General features: G+C 39.4%; 1 protein-coding gene across 2 annotated transcripts in view; it reads left to right on the plus strand.

The window, feature by feature from the left end:
* Nucleotides 1-21,982, plus strand: part of FBXO16 (F-box protein 16) — a 167,728-nt gene that overhangs the window by 22,332 nt on the left and 123,414 nt on the right. For both annotated transcript variants that reach the window (XM_064272639.1, XM_023550972.2), the window contains one exon: nt 20,447-20,653. In XM_064272639.1, coding sequence (XP_064128709.1) covers nt 20,447-20,653 — 207 coding nt within the window. The remainder of the gene's footprint in view (nt 1-20,446; nt 20,654-21,982) is intronic.

A 21,982-nucleotide genomic window follows, 5' to 3' on the forward strand; every position in this document is an offset into this window, starting at 1 on the left:
TCTTTGCACATTTCATTATAATACTTAAGTTTTCTTCTTGGGCCACCCTTTGACATCAGCTCTTTTACATCATGATTTCTTTCATTCGCTTTAGCTACTTGACGTTTCAGAGTCACTTCTGATATCCATTTTGGTCTTTTCTTTCTTTCCTGTCTTTTTAATGATCTTTTACTTTCTTCATGTATGATATTCTTGTTGTCATCCAACAGCTCATCTGATCTTCAGTCATTAGTGTTTAATGCATCAAATCTGTTCTTGAGAGGTCTCCAAATTCAGGTGGAATATACTCAAGGTCACCCTTTGGCTCTCATGGACTTGTTTTAATTTTCTTCAGCTTTAACTTGAACTTGCATATGAGCACTTGAGGACTGTTCTGCAGTCAGCCCCTGGCCTGTTCTGTCTGATGATATTGAGCTTTTCCGTAGTCACTTTCCATAGATGTAGTCAATTTTATTTCTGTGTATTCCGTCTAGCATGGTCCATGTGTTTAGTCACCGCTTATGTTGTTGAAAAAAGGTATTTCCAATGAATAGGTGGTTGGTCTTGCCATATTCTATCCTCTGATCTCTGGCATCGTTTCTGTCACCAAGGCCATATTGTCCAACTACTTATCCTTCTTCTTTGTTTCTAACTTCTGCATTCCAAACACCAATAATTTTCAATGCATCTTGATTACATGTTTGATCAATTTCAGACTGCAAAAGTTGGTACAAATCTTCAGTTTCTTCAACTTTGACATTGGTGGTTGGTACATAAATTCAAATAATACATGTATTAACTGGTCTTCCTTGTAGGTGTACAGATGTTATCCTATTACCGGCAGCATTATACTTCAGGATAGATCTTGAAATGTTCTTTTTGACAATGACTGTGATGCCATTCCTCTTCAATTTGTCATTCCCAACATAGTAGACTATGCGATTGCCTGATTAAAAATGGCCAATACCAGTCCATTTTAGCTCACTAATGTCTAGGATGGAAACTCTGGTAGTGTAGTGGTTAAGAGCTATGGCTGCTAACCAAAAGGTCCACAGTTGAAATCCACCAGGTGCTCCTTGGAAACTGTATGGGGCAGTTCTACTCTGTCATATAGGGTCACTATGAGTCGAAATTGACTCGATGGGAACAGGTATAGTATGGGTATGGTGATGCCTAGGATAACGGGTGTGAAATATTTCTTCCTTAAAGCATATAGCCAAAGGCTTCTTCCTTAAGCGAGCATCGTTACTCCGGAATATAAAGTGATATGGAAGGCCCTTTCCTATAAAGCACTGTTTCTCAGCATTTTGTTTGCCTTAGTTGTACACCAAATCATTTCTCTACAACCTCTAATCTAAGGATATTTAGTTGTTTTATAAAAACAAAAATTGCATACAAAATGTCTCTGAAATGAAACAAGAAAACAGGTAACATCGGTTTCCTCCAGGGAGGAGAACTGTGTCTGGGACAGGGTGGAAGAAACTCTTTTCACCAAATAGCCTTTTATTCCTCTTTACTTTTTAATCATGTGAATATGTTACTTATTCAAAATATTAATAAAATTTTACAAATAAATTAATACAACTAAAAATTAAGAAATGAAAAAAAATAACTAAAACTTTGAAATCTGGTTGAGTTTTCTCATTATTCTACTTATGTTTTTAAACTTTGCCTCTGAAACCAAAACCTTGTAAAGAGACTTATTTAGAATGACTAATTTTGTATTATCATTTCACTTAATGTTAGTGGAAAGCCATAAATTGTATGACCAGGGCTAATGTTCAGCTGGTGCTCCTTGATATGGCTGACCAGCTTCTGTCTGTTTTGATTGGTTTATGGCTTTGTCAGTTGTTAAATATTTTTAATATCAACCTGAAAAAAATGAAAGGTCTTCAAACTTTGAAAAGATCTTGCTTATTCTTTTATTTTATCATGATTAATAACAACATATGTTTGCAAAGATTGCAATTACCTATCTTTTCCAGTAGACTAAACTATAGGGAGCAGGGATGGTTTCTATTGCGCTCCTTATTTTACATTCCTTGATGCTTAGTAGACATTCAATAAATTTTTAAATGAATAAATGATGCTCATTTGTTTTTCTCTAGCCAGCAACAAACTTACTCCTTAAACTTGCTAGATCATATAATAGTCTACATTAAAAATGAAAGAAAAAAATCAGTTACCATCTGAGTTATCTAGTGCTGCTGTAACAGAAATACCACAAGTGACTGGCTTTAACAAACAAATTTATTCTTTCACAATTTAATAGGCTAGAAGTCTGAATTCAGGTCACCAGCTCCAGGAGAAGGTTTTCTCTCTCTGTCGACAGAGAGAAAAAAGATGATAAGATTCTTGTCATCAATCTTCCCCAGTCTATGAGCTTCTCAGTCCAGGGATCCTGGGTCCAAAGGACTGGCCCTCCTCTGTCTTCTTGCTTGGTGGTAATGAGGTCCCCCTGTCTCTCTGATCTCTTCTCTCTTTTATATCTCCAAAGAGATTGACCCAAGATACAACCTAATCTTGTAGATTGAGTCCTGCCTCATTAACATAACTGCCTGTATTCCTGCCTCATTAATGTCATGGAGGTAGTATTTACAATGCATAAGAAAATCCTATCAGGCGATAAAATGGTGGACAGTCACACGATACTAGGAATCATGGCCTAGCCAAGTTGACACACATTTGGGGGAGACACAATTTAATCCATAACACTGTCTAGTCAATTCTGACTCATGTAGACCCCATGTGTTTCAGAGTAGAACTATATGCTATAGGATTTTCAATGGTTGTAAACTGTTAGATTTCCAGGCCTTTCTTTTAATACCCCTCTGGGTGGATTCAAACTGCCATCTTTTCAGTTAGGAGACAAGTGCTTAACCATTTGTGCCACCTGGGTTCTCCTCATATTCTATATATCCCCACAAAAATCACATGACTTAGGTTTGAGGAAGATATTTCCAATTTATCTTTATTTCTGTTTATTTTAGTTTTTAGGATTTTTGTTTGCTTGTTTGATGGACAAGAGATTGATAACATAAGAAATGCATTTTCCAAAAAGAAGAAAGGCAAAATAGGATAGCTTTATTATTATTATTTTTTACTTAGTATTATATGGCATTTTCAGTGCAAGGATAAGTGTTACTTTTAAAACTCAGTCCAGTATTAGAAGGACAATCATTTTTTAAATTGTATTTTGGATGAGGATTTACAGAGCAAATTAGTTTCCCATTATACAATACACATATTGTTTTGTGACATTAGTTGCCACCCCTATGATGTGTCGACACCCTCTCCTTGACCTTGGTTCCCCATTACCAGCTTTCCTGTCCGCCGTCCCCCCCGCCCCCCAACCTTCTTGTCCTTGCCCCTGGGCTGGTATGCTCATTTAGACTCGTTTGGTTTTATGGGCCTGTCTATAATCTTTGGCTGAAAGGTGAACTTCAGGAGTGACTTCAGTATTGAGTTAAAAGGCAGTCTGGGGGCCATACTCTCAGGGTTTCGCCAGTCTCTGCCAGACCAGTGAGTCTGGTCTTTTTTTTTTTAGATAAAAGTTTACATAACAAACTAGCTTCTCATTAAATAATTAGTACACATACTGTTTTGTAACATTGGTTGCCAACACATGACATGTCAACAGTCTCCCCTTCTCGACCTTGAGTTCCCTATTACCAGCTCTTCTGTCCCCTCCTGCCTTCTCGATCTTGCCCCTGGGTTGGTGTGCCCATTTAGTCTCATTTTGTTTTGTAGGCCTGTTTAATCTTTGGCTGAAGGGTGAGCCTCAGGAGTGATTTCATTACTGAGTTAAAAGGTGTCCAGTGGCCATACCTTCAGGGTTTCTCCTGTCTCTGACAGACCAGTAGGTCTGGTCTTTTGTGCATGTGTGTGAGTTAGAATTTTGTTCCACATTTTTCTCCAGCTCTGTCAGGGACCCTTAATTGTGATCCCTGTCAGAGCAATCAGTGGTGGTAGCCAGGCACCATCTAGTTGTGCTGGACTCAGTCTGGTGGAGGCTGTGGTACTTGTGGTCCCTTTGTCGTTTGGACTAATCTTTCCCGTGCGTCTTTGGTTTTTTCATTCTCTCTTGCTCCAGACAGGGTGAGAACATGGAGTATCTTAGATGTCCGCTTACAAGCTTTTAAGACCCCAGATGCTACTCACCAAAGTAGGATGTGGAACGTTTTCTTTATAAACTATGTTATGCCAATTTAGCTAGATGTCTCCTGATACCATGGTCTCCAGCCTTCATCCCAGTAATTCGGTCCCTGAGGAAGTTTGAATGTGTCTATGGAGCTTCCGTGACCTTGCCTTGGTCAAGTTGTGCTGGCTTCCCAAGTACTGTGTAACTGTCTGACCCTTCACCAAAGTTACCACTTATCTATTGTCTAGTTAGTGTTTTTCCGTCCCTACCCCTCCCCTCCCTCGTAATCATCAAAGATTGTTTCTTTTTGTGTCTAAACCTTTTCAGGAGCTTTTACAATAGTGGTCTCATACAATATTTGTCCATTTGTGATTGACTTATTTCACTCAACATGATGTCCTCCAGAGTCACCCATGTTGTGAGACATTTTGCAGATTCATCATTCTTTATCATTGTGTAGTATTTCATTGTATGTATGTACTATAATTTGTTGCCATTCATATATTGATGGGCACTTAGGTTGTTTACATCTTTTTGCTGTTGTGAATAATGCTGCAATGAACATGGGAGTGCATATGTCTATTCGTGTGACAGATCTTATTTCTCTATGATATATTCCCAGGAAAACCCCAGTGGCGTACCAACTCAAACGCAATGGTTTCGGAAACCCTGGTGGCATGGTGGTTAAGCGTTATGGCTGCTAACCAAAAGGTCAACAGTTTGATTCCACCAGGCACTTCTTAGAAACCATATGGGACAGTTCTGCTCTGTCCTATAGGGTCACTATGAGTTGGAATCAACTTGACGGCAACTGGTTTGTTTTTGTTTGTTTGTTTTGTTTTGTTTTGGCATTCCTAGCAATGGGATTGCTGGATCATATGGTATTTCGCTTTCTAGCTTTTTAAGGAAGCACCATATCGTTTTCCCCATTTAATGGGCTTTGGGCCTTTGTTGAAGATCAGGTGGCCGTAGGTGGATGGATTTACATCTGGGTTCTCAATTCTGTTCCATTGGTCAACACGTCTGTTTTTGTACCAGTCCCAGGCTGTTTGGACTATCGAAGCTGTATATTAGGTTCTGGGGTTAGGTAGTGTGAGTCCTCCTACTTTATTCTTCTTCTTCAATAGTGGTTTACTTATCCAAGGCCTCTTCCCTTTCCATTTAAAGTTAATGGTTAGTTTTTCCATCTCTTTAAAGAATGCTGTTGGTATTTGGATCAAGATTGAGTTGTATTTGTAGATTGCTTTGGGTAGAATTGACATTTTCTCAATGTTAAGTCTACGTATCCATGAGCATGGTATATTTTTCCATTTATGTAGGTCTCTTGGTTTCTTGTAGCAGTGTTTTGTAGCTTTCCTTGTATAGGTCTTTTACATCCCTGATTGGATTTATTCCTAATTTTTTTTTTTCAGGGACTTTTACAAATGGTATTGTTTTCCTGATTTCCTTTTTGTAGTTCTTTTTATTGGTGTAAAGGAATCTGATTTTTGTATGTTTGTCTTGTATCCTGCGACTCTGCTGAATCTTTCTATTAGTTCCAGTAGTTTTCTTGTGGTGTCTTTTGGGGTTTTCTATGTCTAGTATCATATTACCCACAAATAACAACAGCTTACTTCTTCCTTACCAATTTGGATGCTCTTTATTTCTTTTTCTTGCCTTATTGCTCTAGCTAGGACCTCCGGCACAATGTTAAATAGGAGTGGTGATAAAGGGCATCCTTGTCTTGTTCCTGTTCTCAGGGGAAATATTTTCTACCTCAGTCCATTTCTTTCTAGACATTCTGTCCTTTACCAAGAGTGGTGTGTTGAAGTCTCCTATTATTGTGAAACTGTCAGTTTCTCCCTTCAGTGCTGTTAGATTTGTTTGATGTATTTTGAAGCCCTGTCATGGGGTGCGTAGATATTTATTATGGTTATGTCCTCATGGTGGATTGTCCCTTTAATCATTGTATAACATCCTTCTTTGTCTTTTATGGTGGATTTTGTTGTAAAGTCTATTTTATCAGAGATTAGTATTGCCACTTTTGCTGTTTTTTGGTTGCTCTTTGATATTTTTTTTTCCATCCTTTGATTTTTAATAAATTTGTGTCTTTGTTTCTAAGGTGTGTCTCTTGTAGACAGCATATTGTTGGGTCTTGTTTTTTAATCCATTCTGTTACTCTGTGTCTCTTTATGGGCACATTTAAGCCATTTACATTTAGTGTGATTATTGATAGGTGTGAGCTTATTGCTGTCATTTTTCAGTGCTTCTTTTTTTGTGTGGTGCTGATGTTCTCTATGTTCCTCTTAACCTCCTGTGCTGAATTCCTTTTGTTTGTGGATTTTTTTTTTCATTTTGTAGATATTATGTTTACTTTGTTTTTCTTCTTTATTTTGATGAGTAGGTTTGTTAACTTTCTTTGCGGTTACCTTGGAATTTATCCCTATCTTCCTATTTTTAAACCAGTCTTTTATTGCTTGATATTGCCTTGACTCCCTCTCCATTTGAAAGTTCCATATCTATACTATTTATTCCCAATTTTATTGTTCTGATGTTGTTGTCATTTACAGATTGACTTCTCTGATTCCCTGTTGTAAATCTTTTAGTTTTGTTTTCTCCTTGAGGATTCATTTCCTAGGTTGGTATCTGGCTGTTGCTGTCCTGTGTCCTGGATTCAGGTTGTTGCCTGATGTTGGTTCTGTAACAGAAGGGCTCTCTTTAATAATTCTGGTAAGTTTGGTTTGGTTTTTACATATTCCCTTAATTTCTGTTTATATGGAAATGCCCTAATTTCATCATTATATTTGAGCAAGAGTTTTGCAGGGTATATTATTCTTGGTTGGAAATTTTTTTCTTTCAAGATTTTGTATACATCACTCCGTTGCCTTCTTGCCTGCGTGGTTTCTGCTTAGTCTCATTTTTTCCTCTCTGTATGTGACTTTTTGTTTTTCTGGAGCTGCTCTCAGATTCTTTTTTCGTTTTTAGTTTTAACGAGCGTTTCTTGGTGTCTTGGTGTTTTTCTTTGGGTTCTATCCTATATGGGGTTCATTTTGCTTCTTCGATGGTCCACTTTTCATCTTTCATAATATTAGGGAAGTTTTCTGTCAGCAAATCTTCAATGTTCCTCTCTGTGTTTTCCTTTTTTGCCCTGTTCTAGAACTCCTATCACATGCAAATTTTTGCTTTTGATTGTATCCCACATTGTTCCCAGGGTTTCTTCATTCTTTTCTCTGATTTTTCCTCAAATGATGTGGTATTCAAGGATTTGTCTTCGATTTCGCTGATCCTGACTTCCATTGTTCCAAATATGCTCCTAAAACCTTCTATGGCACTATCCATTTATGAAATCTTGTTGTTTATCTTTTGGATATTAACTGCTGTTTTGGTATGATTTCTAGTTGTTTATTTTGACATTTTGTTCCTGTATTATTTTCTTGAATTTGTCCATTGTTTTGTCTGTCTTTTCCATGATTTTGTATGTATTTTCCATAATTTCATCTATTTTTTTCTTACTTTCATCTGTATTTTCCTTCATCTCTTGAAAAGCCCTGAATATAAGAGTTTTGAATTTTCTATCAGGTAGTTCCTGTACCTTTTCTTCTACTAGAAGGTCATCTGATTTTTTTTTTTCTTCTTCTTCTTTTTTAATGCTTTCTGGAGCCATCCGGTCCTTTTTTAAAAAAATATGTTTTGATATTGTCTGCTGTCTTTAGGACATTCAGGAATTATTTTCTTCATTTATTGATTGTAGATTTATTTGTTTCTTCCTGCTTTTTTGTTTTATTTGGTTATGTCTGGGTAGGCTGGCTGAATGTTCTTTGTTGTTCACTTGTCTGTGGGCATGATACTTCTAACCACCTTGTCCAGGTGGGCAGGGCCAGTTGCTCAGCTGTGGTGCAGCAGGGCAGGTTCAGCAGAGGGGGAGGGGTGGGACTGGGTCATTTGTGGCATGTACTAGGGCTGACAGGGTGGGGCCAGGGGGCAGTGCAGGGCATTGTCCAGTGGTCCACATCTGTGCTACCTGGGAGCTGTGGTGCTCAGCACATGGTGCAGTTAGGCAGGAGAGCAGGGGGAAGATGTGATGGGTGCAGCTAAGTGAGTGTGTGAAAGAAGAGAGAGAAGAGAGAAACAGAAGCCAAAAATATATATATATGTGAAAATAACAGCAACAGCAAAAAAAAAAAAATATATCCCAAGCGATCCCACCTGCATGGTGGTGCAGACCGGCTTAGCCTGTCAAAAAGCTGTGAAGACTATTATAAGATCTTGAGAAATAGTATAAACTGAGAAGAACACATACTTTTGTGGTTACGAGGCGGGGAGGGAGGGAGCGTGGGAGAGGGCTTTTTACTGATTAGTTAGTAGATAAGAACTGCTTTAGGTGAAGGGAAGGACAATACTCAATACATGGAAGGTCAGCTCAACTGGACTGGACCAAAAGCAAAGAAGTTTCCGGGATAAAATGAATGCTTCAAAAGTCAGCGGAGCAAGGGCGGGGGTTTGGGGACCATGGTTTAAGGGGACTTCTAAGTCAATTGGCAAAATAATTCTATTATGAAAACACTCTGCATCCCACTTTGAAATGTGGCATCTGGGGTCTTAAATGCTAACAAGCGGCCATCTAAGATGCATCAATTGGTCTCAACCCACCTGGATCAAAGGAGAATGAAGAACACCAAGGTCACACGATAACTATGAGCCCAAGAGACAGAAAGGGCCACATGAACCAGAGACTTACATCATCCTGAGACCAGAAGAACTAGGTGGTGCCTGGCCACAACCGATGACTGCCCTGACAGGGAGCACAACAGAGAACGCCTGAGGGAGCAGGAGATCAGTGGGATGCAGACCCCAAATTCTCACAAAAAGACCATACTTAATGGTCTGACTGAGACTAGAGGAATCCCGGCTGCCATGGTCCCCAAACCTTCTGTTGGCCCAGGATAGGAACCATTCCCGAAGACAACTCATCAGACATGAAAGGGACTGGACAGTGGGTAGGAGAGAGATACTGATGAAGAGTGAGCTATTTGTATCAGGTGGACACTTGAGACTGTGTTGGCATCTCCCGTCTGGATGGGGGATGGGAGGATAGAGAGAGTTGGAAGCTGGCAAAATTGTCACGAAAGGAGAGACTGGAAGGGCTGACTCATTAGGGGGAGAGCAAGTGGGAGTACGGAGTAAGGTGTATATAAACTTACATGTGACAGACTGACTTGATTTGTAAACGTTCACTTGAAGCTCAATAAAAGTTAAAAAAAAAAAAAAAAAAAGCTGTGAAGATAGCACATGCAGCCAGGTGGTTGGGAGAAAGGAAAGGAAGGGAGGTAGAGAGAGACAAGAAACCAAGACAAAAAAGAAGACAAAGAAAATGCCTTGAGGGAGCCCACTGGTGTGGCAGTTCGAACTGGGGAATTGAATACCGGCAGTTCCCCAGGCAAGTGGTGTGGCACAGCCTGTCAAAAAGAGACGGAGACAGAACCTGGAGCCAGGAAATGAAGGGAGGTAGAGTCAAGAAACCAAGAAAAAAGGGGGAAAAATACCCTGAGGGTACCCACCAACATGGTGGCGCAGACTGGGGAAGCTGAATGCCGGCAGTTCCCCAGCCAAGCAGTGTGGCACAGCCCCCCAAAAGTAGCAGAGATGGCACCTGGAGAAAGAAAAAGAAGGAAAGTAAGAGTCAAGGAACTAAGGGAAAAAAATGCCCTGAGGGTGCCCACTAGTGTGGCAGTGGGAACGGGGGAAGCGGCTCCCTAGCTGAGCAGTGTGGCACAGCCCATCAAAAAGCGATAGAGACAGCACCTGGAAAAGAAAAGGAAGGAAGGTAGAGTCAAGAAACCGAGGGGAAAAAAATGCCCTGAGGGAGCCCACCAGTGTGGTGGCGTGGACAGGGGAAGTAACTTCCCAGCGGAGTGGCATGGTACAGCCTGTTAAAAAGTGGCAGAGATGGCACATGGCGCCAGCTAGAAGGGAGAAAAGAAAGGAAGGAGGTGAAAGAGAAAATTGAAAAGAAGCCAAACAACAACAACAACAAAAGAATGGCACTGAAGGAACTGATCGTTGGCACAGGACGAATCCAAGCAGCAAGGAGCCAGCATCTCTCCACCGAGCAACCTGCAGCCTGCCGGAAAGCAGCAGAGGCTGCACAGAGGGAAAGAAGATAGGGAGGTGGAAAAGCATGCATCCCTGTTATTGGGTGCTCTGTCTCCCTCTGGGAGCTCCATGGATTTGCCTTTCCATACTCTCTGTCCACTGTTCTTGGTAGCTGAGGGGTCCAAGATGGTATGTCTGTGCTGCCCTAGCTGGTAGGGGAATTCTACTCTGTACTCTCCTCGTTCTCTGTTCTCTGGCAGTTTCTTACTCCATTCGGTGTTGGCTGAGTTCTTTATTCCTTCATTTGATGCTTAGGGTTCCAGAGTTGACAATTTTAACTGTTTTACTTAGTTTTTCAGGTCTTTGCTGTAGAGGGGTGATGTGGTACTTCTGTCTATAGTGCCAAGTTGGCTCTGCCTGTGCTGCTATGACGACCTCAGACAGAGTCACCTCCTTAGTGCACCTTGCTGCCACCAGAGCCCCAGCATGGGTGACCAGAAACTTCTCCAGAAGTCCCACCCCTGAAGTACAGCCATTTTTGGTGAAAAATATCTGGACACTGAGAGATAGACATAATGCAAAACATATTCAATGATAGACAATCCAGAAGTATTTTATATATGGCCATAGAATGTCATTTTTTTCATGCATTTGCATATGGCTCTCTCTGATGTTCTGTACTCTTTAAAAAACCAAATTCCTTGCTGTCAAGTTGATTTCAATTCATAGTGACCCTACAGGACAGACTAGAACTGCCCCATAGAGTTTCCAAGGAGAGGCTGGTAGATTCAAACGGCAGCCTTTTGCTTAGCAGCCAAGCTCTTAACAACTACGCCACCAGGGCTCTGATGTTCTGTACAGTAACAAATAAAATAATTAGAGAATTGAATAGCTCTTCTGCTTCACTATTCCATACTTAATTTTTCTCTCAACTCTTCCTTGCCTTTCAATTCCTGTTAGAAAAGGCAGTTGCCTCCCAATCAATAGAAAACACCAGCAGAAGTATTTTAGTTTAAACAAAAAAGTATCTGAATCTTCTCGGCTTCTGCTATGCTGTTAACAGAAATAATAATAATACTCTAAAGAAACAGTAATAGAGATGACATCACTTTTAATTTGCTAGATACAGCCATAATCAGTTACATTCAAGACAGCAGGGAAAATATTTTGCAAATTGAGTGATAAAGGATTAATATCCAGGATATATAAAGAATTCCTACAAATCAGTAAGAAAAATATAAATACCTCTACAGACTAAGGGGCCAATATAAGAATGAGGAATTAAAATATATATATATAGCCTATAATTTGTTTTTATAAGCATATAAAAATGCTCTGTTTCACTAACATCAGAGAAGTGCAAATTAAAACAATGAGATACTCCCTCCTTCCTCCCCTGCATTGTCTGTGTGGTAAAAACTTGAAGAGATAGATAGTAGATAATAGGGGGATACTCTTAAACACAACTGGAGGGGATTTAAATAGTGAAGACTTTTTAAAGACAATTTGAAAAGATCTATTGAAATTTAAAATGCACATATCCTTTGAACCTGTAATTTCTGTTCTATTATCTGTGTTGTCATTGTTGTTGTTAGGTACCATCAAGTCCTTTCCGACTCATAGTGACCCTGTATACTACAGAACAAAATAGTGCCCAATCCTGCGCCATCTTCATGGTCATTGTTATGCTTAAGCCCATTGTTGTAGCCAGTGTGTCAATCCATCTTGTTGAGAGTCTTCCTCTTTTTTGCTGACCATCTACCAAGCATGATGTCCTTTTCCAGGGACCGATCCCTCTTGATAACATGTCCAGAGTACATGAGATGACGTCTCACCATCCTTGCTCCTAAACAGCATTTTGGCTGTACTTCTTCCAAGATAGATATGTTCATTCTTCTGACAGTCTGTGGTATATTCAATATTCTTTACCAACACTGTAATTCAAATGCGTCAATTCTTCTTCGGTCTTCCTTATTCACTGTCCAGTATTTGCATGCATATGAGGAGACTGAAAATACCATGGCTTGAGTCATGCGCACCTTAGTCCTTAAAGAGATATCTTTGCTTTTTAACACTTTAAAGAGATCTTTTGCAGCAGATTTGCCCAGTGCAGCGCATTGTTTGATTTCTTGACTGCTGCTTCCGTGGGTGTTGATTATGGATCCAAGCAAAATGAAGTCCTTGACAACTCCAGTCTTTTCTCCTTTTATCACCATGTTGCTTATTAGCCCAGTTGTGAAGATTTTTCTTTTCTTTATGTTGAGGTGTAATCCATACTGAAATCTTTGATCTTCGTCAGTAAGGTCTTCAAGTTCTCTTCACTTTCAGCAAGCAAGGTTGTGTCATCTCTGTATCACACGTTGTTAATGAATCTTTCTCCAATCCTGATGCCGTGTTCTTCTTCATATAGTCTAGCTTCTCAGATTATTTGCTCAACATACAGACCGAATAAGTATGGTGAAAGGATACAACCCTAATGCACACCTTTCCTGACTTTAAACCAACCAGTATCCCCTTGTTCTGTTCAAATGACTGCCTCTTTGTCTATGTACATGTTCTTTCTCCACGAGCACAATTAAGTGTTCTGGAATTCCCATTCTTCACAATGTTATGACCCACACAGTTGAATGCCTTACCATTTTCAATAAAACACAGGTAAATATCTTTCTGATATTCTCTGTTTTCAGCCAAGATCCATCTGACATCAGCAATGATATTCCTTATTCCACATCCACTTATGAATCCAGCTTGGATTTCTGGCAGTTCCATGTCATTGTACTGCTGCAGCTGCTTTTGAATGATCTTCAGCAAAATTTTACTTGAGTGTGATTTTAATGATATTGTTCGATAATTTCTGCATTTGGTTGGATCACCTTTCTTTGCAATAGGCATAAATATTATACCTGTTAATCTCTACTAGAGAAACATTCACATCGGTCATGAAAAAGCAGGTACAAGGACATTACTTGCAGCATTTTTCATATTGGAAACAACCTAAATGTTGTCAGTAGTAAATTGTATGAATAGATCAGGGTATATCCATCCTACCATGAAATGAATGAGAAAACAGTATGCTCTGGAGTTCATTACATGTATGGCTATATTTTGCTTTTTTAAACTGCTGAATAGTATTCCATGGAATTGGGTATACTCTAATTTTTTTAACAGCTTTCTTATTGATGGATATATGTGTATGTCGTCAACCAAAAATGACGTCAACCAGTGTAGACCTGCCCTAGGTGGTTACTTAACTTGTATTTTCCAAACTCATATTCTCTTGAGACTTCATCATAGTAAAGCCAAGATCCCTTGCACCTATTACAAATGAAAGAAAGACACGTGGCCCAATCACAGTTTTGCCCCTGCTTTGAAAGGACTACCTTTGCTTAAATGACAACTTTCTAGAACCTATTCTTTTTTTTTCCAACTAACTTCCTCAAAGCTTCTATAAAAAGAGATGGCTATCTTTTTCAAATTGAAATTTTTGGTATCTCCTCTGGTGCCAGGCTTCCTCCTGCAGCAATCTGTCTGACTCTCAAATAAAATCCTGTGTTAAAATTTTTATAGCTCGACTCCAGAATCTGTCATTTAACAATGTAAATGCATAGAACATGTGAACAGTGGCTATGTCCGGGGAATGGAGTAAATTTAATGGGAAAGGAGTGGTTAAACAGAATTTTCATGTTTAATTTTGTATGTGCCCATTTGAAACGTTCAAAACAAGACTGTATTTTAATGGTGAAATAAAATTTTTGATAATAGGACTCAGAGCCTCAACCAGATTATTTCCCAATAAACAAAAAATAACAAATTTCCCTCTTCATCCCACTCCCAACTCCCCATGACCTTTTCCTGCCATTCAGTGTGATGTGAGAGTGGAATCTGACTCTAGAAATCATCTTCACTTCCTGAAACTGCAGGAAGAATCCTTATAACAACTACTCTGAAAATAGGATCTTCACAATTATACTGAATCAAGAAAGACCTATAATGGCATCCTCCAAGAACTAATTATGACATAGTGATAAGAGAATAGGAGCATTGGATTCCTTGCTTGTTATGGGTATTTTTAATTAGAGGTGATGCAACAGATATGGGACATCATTGAATTCCTATACAGTCAACTCTTCCATGGATTGTCTGCTTTTTGGATTACTCATTGTACTTTCTAAATTCCAAAGGAATTTTTACCTGCTGTTACACATTCTTCTGACCCCCCTTAAATTAGTATTCATTCAAGGAATACAAATTCATTTTCTATCAGCCTAAACACACACAATTAGAAAGGAAAATCCCTTGAGGCAAAGAACACCTATCAAAAAAAAAAAAGCCAAATATAAATTACTTTTGACCGTTGTAACCAGGGAAATAAATGAGAAACCAATGCAATTCTTCTTAATCTCTAGAGAAAAATGTTTTAATGTTTTCTATTATAGATTTCTTCACTATTATATAATTCTAATATTCTTTTATATTGATTTTAAATCACTCATTATGTAATCCAAGCCCATTCTGTTTCGGGAGGCATCAAGGAAAGCAGAAGAGCTGACTCAGTCATTCTAAATGTACTTCCTATCCTTTTCAATGTACAATACAAATGTAGTAACTATATATTTTAATTTAATTTTTGTGCATATCTTCTTTTCACGTTGATTTAGCCTCCATACTTATTATTTTTAACATCATCGTGGTATTTTATAACAGCTGCCATGTCTACAGTGAGTCATGCACTCCATTAGAAAGTTTATGCATATTTAATCCTCACCACAACCTACAATGTAGATGTAAATATCCATAATTTATAAATGAGAAATTTGAGGCTGAGAGAGGTAGTTAGTGGTGGAGCTAGGATTTAGAAATTTAGAAATAATAGAATACTGGAAATGAGGCTCCCGATTGCCCCACTCCCAAGCCCCTCATCTATTCATAATGAAATATATTGATATAGTATAGTTTGCTTAACTGATCCTTACTGTTAGGCATTTTGGGTTGTTTGGATTTGGTACAGTGATAATTATATTATGAAAATCTTTTTGTAACTGTAATCATCCTGGCTCCCCACGTAGCTTAGTCTCTACAGAGTCACATAAACCATTTCCGTTGAATCAGCTCCAACTCATGGTGAGCCCACATGTGTCAGAGTAAAACTGTGCTCCATAGGGTTCTCAATGGCTGATTTTTCAGAAGTAGATTGCCAGGCCTTTCTTCCAAGGTACCTCTAGGTAGACTCAAACCTCCACCTTTTGATTAAGCAGCCAAGCATGTTAACCATTTGCACCACCCTGGGAATCCGTAGAGTCACATGGCACTGTCCAAAAGTAATTTTAAAAATAAATTCCAATTTTCACTTTGTCTCTCAAAGAAACATCACAGAGGATCCAGTTCAGAATGTATAATGATACTCCTCATATCCCCTTCTTTCCTTTCCCAATTCTCTCACACTCTGTAACTGCATATAGACCATCACATTCTGAATCTCAAAACTTCCCATCGAGCCAAAACCTTACAGCTTTTCTTCTAGCTCTTCACACCTCGCCCTTGGTTTTTTATTCCATAGGTCAATTCAGCTTCTTTGGCTTGAGTTCTCCCTCTGGCCTTAGGATCCTTGATCTTGCCTCTCTCTACTCATTCTCCTAATAAGCCATCCCAATAGATTTGGGGAGGAAGTCTCCTTTTGTGCGAGATGGAGATATGGATCATGCAGAAACAGGGATAGGAAAAATCAGGGAACATTCACATAATAAAGTTTATTTCTGTGATATTTGTGAGTTTTTTTTTTTTTTTTTCCATTTTAGGTTTTTTCTCTTGCGTTATAGTCTCCAAAGTGAGATTCTTGGGTCACTGAGTAGATCTATGTAGTTGTTGTTGTCAGGTGCCGTCGAGTCAGTTCGGACCCATAGTGACCCTATGCACAACAGAACGAAACACTGCCTGGTCCTGAGCCATCCTTACAATCGTTTTTATGCTTGAGCTCATTGTTGCAGCCACTGTGTCAATCCACCTTCCTCTTTTCTGCTGACCTTGTACTCTGCCAAGCATGATGTCCTTCTCCAGGGACTGATCCCTCCTGACAACATGTCCAAAGTATGTAATATGCAGTCTCGCCATCCTTGCTTCTAAGGAGCATTCTGGTTGTACTTCTTCCAAGACAGATTTGTTCTTTCTTTTGGCAGTCCATGGTATATTCAATATTCTTCACCAACACCACAATTCAAAGGCGTCAATTCTTCGGTCTTCCTTATTCGTTGTCCAGCTTTCACATGCATATGATGCGATTGAAAATACCATGGCTTGGGTCAGGCGCACCTTAGTGTTCAAGGTGACATCGTTGCTCTTCAACACTTTAAAAAGGTTCTTTGCCGCAGATTTACCCAATGCGATGCATCTTTTGATTTCTTGACTGCTGCTTCCATGGCTGTTATTGTAGATCCAAATAAAATGAAATCCTTGACTTCAATCTTTTCTCCATTTATCACGATGTTGCTCATTGGTCCAGTTGTGAGGATTTTGTTTTCTTTATGTTGAGGTGCAATCCATACCGAAGGCTGTGGTCTTTGATCTTCATTAGTAAGTGCTTCAACTCCTCTTCACTTTCAGAAAGCAAGGTTGTGTCATCTGCATAATGCAGGTTGTTCGTGAGTCTTCCTCCAACCTTGATGCCCCGTTCTTCTTCATATAGTCCAGCTTCTCGTATTATTTGCTAAGCATACAGATTGAATAGGTATGGTGAAAGAATACAACCCTGACGCACACCTTTCCTGCCTTAAAACCAATCAGTATCCCCTTGTTCTGTGCAAACAACTGCCTCTTGATCTATGTAAAGGCTCCTCATGAGCACAATTAAGTGTTCTGGAATTACCATTCTTCACAATGTTATCCGTAATTTGTTATGATCCACACAGTCAAATGTCTGTGCATAGTCAATAAAACATGGGTAAACATCCTTCTGGCATTCTCTGCTTTCAGCCAAGATCCATCTGACATCAGCAATGATATCCCTGGTTCCACGTCCCCTTCTGAAACCGGCCTGAATTTCTGGCAGTTCCCTGACAATATACTGCTGCAGCCACTTTTGAATGATCTTCAGCAAAATTTTGCTTGTGTGTGATATTAATGATATTGTTCTATAATTTCCACATTTGGTTGGATGACCTTTCTTGGGAATAGGCATAAATATGGATCTCTTCCAGTCAGTTGGCCAGGAAGCTGTCTTCCATATTTCTTGGCATAGCCAAGTGAGCACCTCTAGCGCCGCATCTGTTTGCTGAAACATCTCAGTTGATATTCCATCAATTCCTGGAGCCTTGTTTTTCGCCAGTGCCTTCAGAGCAGCTTGGACTTCTTCCTTCAGTACCATCGATTCCCGATCTTATGCCACCTCTTGAAATGGTTGAACATTGACTAATTCTTTTTGGTGTAATGACTCTGTGTGTTCCTTCCATCTTCTTTTGATGCTTCCTGTGTCATTTAATATTTTCGCCATGGAATCCTTCACTGTTGCAACTCGAGGCTTGAATTTTTTCTTCAGGTCTTTCAGCTTGAGAAACACCAAGCCTGTTCTTCCCTTTTGGTTTTCCATCTCCAGCTCTTTGCACATGTCATTATAATACTTTACTTTGTCTTCTCGAGCCACCCTTTGAAATCTTCTGTTCAGTTCTTTTACTTCATCAGTTTTTCCTTTTGCTTTAGCTGCTCAACATTTGAGAGCAAGTTTCAGAGTCTCCTCTGACATCCATCTTGGTCTTTTCTTTCTTTCCTGTCTTTTCAATGATCTCTTGCTTTCTTCATGTTTGATGTCATTCCACAACTCATCTGGTCTTCAGTCGATAGTGTTCAATGCACAAAGTCTGTTCTTCACGTGTCTGTCAGTTTGTCATACTGTGGGGGCTTGCTTGTTGCTGTTATGCTGGAAGCTATGCCACCAGTATTCAGATACCAGCAGGGTCACCTATGGAGGACAGGTTTCAGCTGAGCTTCCAGACTAAGACAGACTAGGAAGAAGGACCCAGCAGTCTGCTTCTGAAAAGCATTAGCCAGTGAAAATCTTACAAATAGCAGCGGAACATTGTCTGATATAGTCCTGGAAGATGAACCCTCTAGGTTGGAAGGCACTCAAAAGATGACTGAGGAAGAGCTGCCTCCTCAAAATAGAGTCGACCTTAATGAAGTGGGTGGAGTAAAGCTTTAAGGATCTTCATTCGCTGATGTGGCATGACTCAAAATGAAAAGAAACAGCTGCAAACATCCATTAATAATCAGAAACTGGAATGTACGAAGTATGCATCTAGGAAAATTGGAAATCGTCAGCAATGAAATGGAACGCGTAAATATCGATATCCTAGGCATTAGTGAGCTGAAATGGACTGGTATTGGCCATTTTGAATCGGACAATCATATAGTCTACCATGACAAGTTGAAGAGGAATGGTGTTGCGTTCATCGTCGGAAAGAACGTTTCAAGGTCTATCCTGAAGTACAACGCTGTCAGTGATAGGATAATATCCATACACCTACAAGGAGGACCAGTTAATATGACTATTATTCAAATTTATGCACTAGGGGCAAAGATGAAGAAATAGAAGATTTTTATCAGCTGCTGCAGTCTGAAATTGATCGAACATGGAATCAGGATGCATTGGTAATTACTGGTGATTGGAATGCGAAAGTTGGAAACAAAGGAGGATCAGTAGTTGGAAAATATGGCCTTGGTGATAGAAACAATGCCAGAGATCGAATGATAGAATTTTGCAAGACCAACGACTTCTTCATTGCAAATACCTTCTTTCACCAACATAAACAGCAACTTTATACATGAACCTCACCAGATGGAACCCACAGAAATCAAATTGACTACATCTGTGGAAAGAGACAATGGGAAAGCTCAATATCATCAGAACAACACCAGGGGCCAACTGTGGAACAGACCATTAATTGCTCATGTGCAAGTTCAAGCTGAAACTGAAGAAAATCAGAGCAAGTCCATGAGAGCCAAAATATGACCTTGAGTACATCCCACCTGAATTTAGAGACCAATTTAGAGTAGATCTATAGTAGTGAATAATTTTAATTAAAAAATATTCCTACTAGTTAGAAAAATACATTGTATGACTATAATAAAATTGACTTATCATAAAAACAAACAAACCAAAACCCCAAATTCATTGCTGTTGAGTTGATTCCAACTCATAGCGACCCTGTAGGACAGAATAGGGCTGCCCCATAGGGTTTCCAAGGAGCAGCTGGCGGATTCGAACTGCTGACCTTTCGGTTAGCAGCCAGATGCTTAACCACTGCACCACCAGAGCCCCAGCCGACTTGTCATAAGGCTTATAAAAATTTTCTTTTTGCTTTGTATACCTTTTTAGGTATTATATTTTATGATCACAACTAAAGCTTATTATGAAATTCTGGTTCTAATAACTGTGCTAAATATCTACATATGAAATGCAAAATACAAGTAGCGAAAACTTCCCTATTTTTCTCTTACCTAGTGGGCTAGTGAATGGTAGAGAGGTTTAGACTTCTGGTGAAGTGACTCATTCAGCTGGTAAGTGTCCCCTTAAGAGCTTATCTTTTGGTTTTGGCCAGTCCTTAAGTTCTCATCTTTGGTTAGTCATTGTTCTTGGGGTTTAGGATAATCTCTGGGGAAAATTGTGAAGTAGCCAAAGCTTTTGTTTGGTATATCCCACATTACTTGGCATTTACCTCCTCTCTCTGGCACTGTTTCTCCCTTATCAACCTTTTTCTCCAAACATATTACTCATTTATGTATTAGTGGAAATTTAACTCAATACTGTACTCCCTTTGTGGGATGTTTGCGTTTTATACCTTTTCTCCAATAGTGAGTGCAGGGATTTGTTTTTGGTTCTGGAATTTTAAGCACTGATGAGCTAATACAGAAACTATTTAAGAGGGAGGGCTGCTGAGATGCCTTCTTTAGAAATTGTATTTTATAAGTATTCATTTTCTCAGCCTATAAGTAAGGTTAGGTCCCAACTTACTATTCTTATGTAACTGTCAGTTCTGATGTCAGATGCATTTATGTGTACACACGTAGTCCTTGCACATGCTCACAAGTGTGAGAAAAGATAGCTAGGTGGCAAAGCATGGAATCTAGTAGTTTGGGAAAGAGATACAAGGAATTCTCTAGAAATAAATTACTAGTCACTTTCTGTGCCATTCTTATCTCTGCCTCATAATGAATTTCTAGTGTCAGACTAAACCTGGGCTTTTTGTTGTTGTTGTTTTTTCCCAGTTTGACAAATGGACAGACTCTCAAAGGAGAAGAATCCTGACAGGCCTGTTAGAACGCTGCTCCCTGTCACAGCAAAAGTTTTGCTGTAGACAGCTTCAAGAAAAAATTCCAACAGAAGCCCTGGATTTTACTACCAAGCTTCCAAGGGTGTTATCTTTATACATCTTTTCCTTCCTGGACCCTCGAAGCCTTTGTCGTTGTGCACAGGTAAAGACAAAAAAAAAAAAAAAAGTCACTCCTGAGTCTATTCTGACCCATCGTGACCCTATAGGCAGAGCAGACCTGCCTATAGGTTTTCCAAGGAGTGACTGGTGGATTTGAACTGCTGACCATTTGCCACCAGGGCTCCAGATAAAGGCAAAGAAGCAATATATGGCATTTTGTAAGGACAGCATAAAAAAATAATTTGCTGTTGAGCTGATGCCAGCTCATGGCAACTCTATGTGTGTCAGAGTAGAACTGTGCTCCATAGGGTTATCAATGGCTGACTTTTCAGAAGATCTTTCTTCCAAGGTGCTAACCAACCTTTTGGTTAGCAGCCGAGCATGTTAACCTTTTGCATCACCCAGGAAAGGATAGCATAGACAACTCTAACACTTGAATAACTTAAGGGAAAAACCACATACACCAAGCCAAGAAAGATGAGATGGTCAAGCAGCATGATGTTTAGACTGTATGGTTTTTTTAACCCACCTCCTTTTTGTCTAGTTCTATATTGAGTGCTCAAAGGGGGAAAGCAAGTATAAGACACCATCAGGCACCAAACACCCATTGCCTTCAAATCAATTCTGACTCATGGTGACCCAGTATGTTACAGAGTAGAACCGAGCTCTGTATAGTTTTCTCGGCTGCAATCTTTACAGAAATAGATCACTAGGCCTTTCTTCCATGGCTTAAACTGTCAACCTTTTGGTAAGAAGTGGAGAGCAAAACGTTTGCACTACCCAGGGACCTAAGACACCTCAGTATCCATACAAAAGTATTAGCTAGCTGGGGAAATAGGTAAACATGTAAAAGGTTTCAGCAGGACATTCTTATATTGCACAGCATGCAATTACAATAAATCCTAGATTGTGTTGTTGTTTGCCATCAAGTTGATCCTGACTCATACTAACACTATAGGACAGACTAGAACTGCACCATAGGGTTTTCTAGGCTGTAATCTTTTCTGGAGCAGATCGCCAGGTCTTTATTCCCGTGGAGCCTCTGGTGAGTTCGAATCACCCACTTGTTGGTTATCAGCCAAACACTTAACCGTTGCACCACCAGGTCTCCTAAATTGTGTAGTGTAGGCCATTTATAACTAGAAAAGCTTATAATAAGATGCTAATGAGATTATAGATTATATGAACAAAAGAATATGAGACTAAAGAGATCAGAGTGAGCACAGGCATGGTCACAGAAGACTTGATAAAGCAGCTGACCATCATTTTCATATAAGTAATCCCATGGCATATTAAAATGAGGTTTATTTAGGTATAAAACTGGTAGTCATTTTGTTGAATCTTTTCATAGTGTAAGACCATTCTAGTAAGA

Source organism: Loxodonta africana, chromosome 19 (genome assembly GCF_030014295.1).
Source record: "Loxodonta africana isolate mLoxAfr1 chromosome 19, mLoxAfr1.hap2, whole genome shotgun sequence".
NCBI lineage: Eukaryota > Metazoa > Chordata > Mammalia > Proboscidea > Elephantidae > Loxodonta > Loxodonta africana.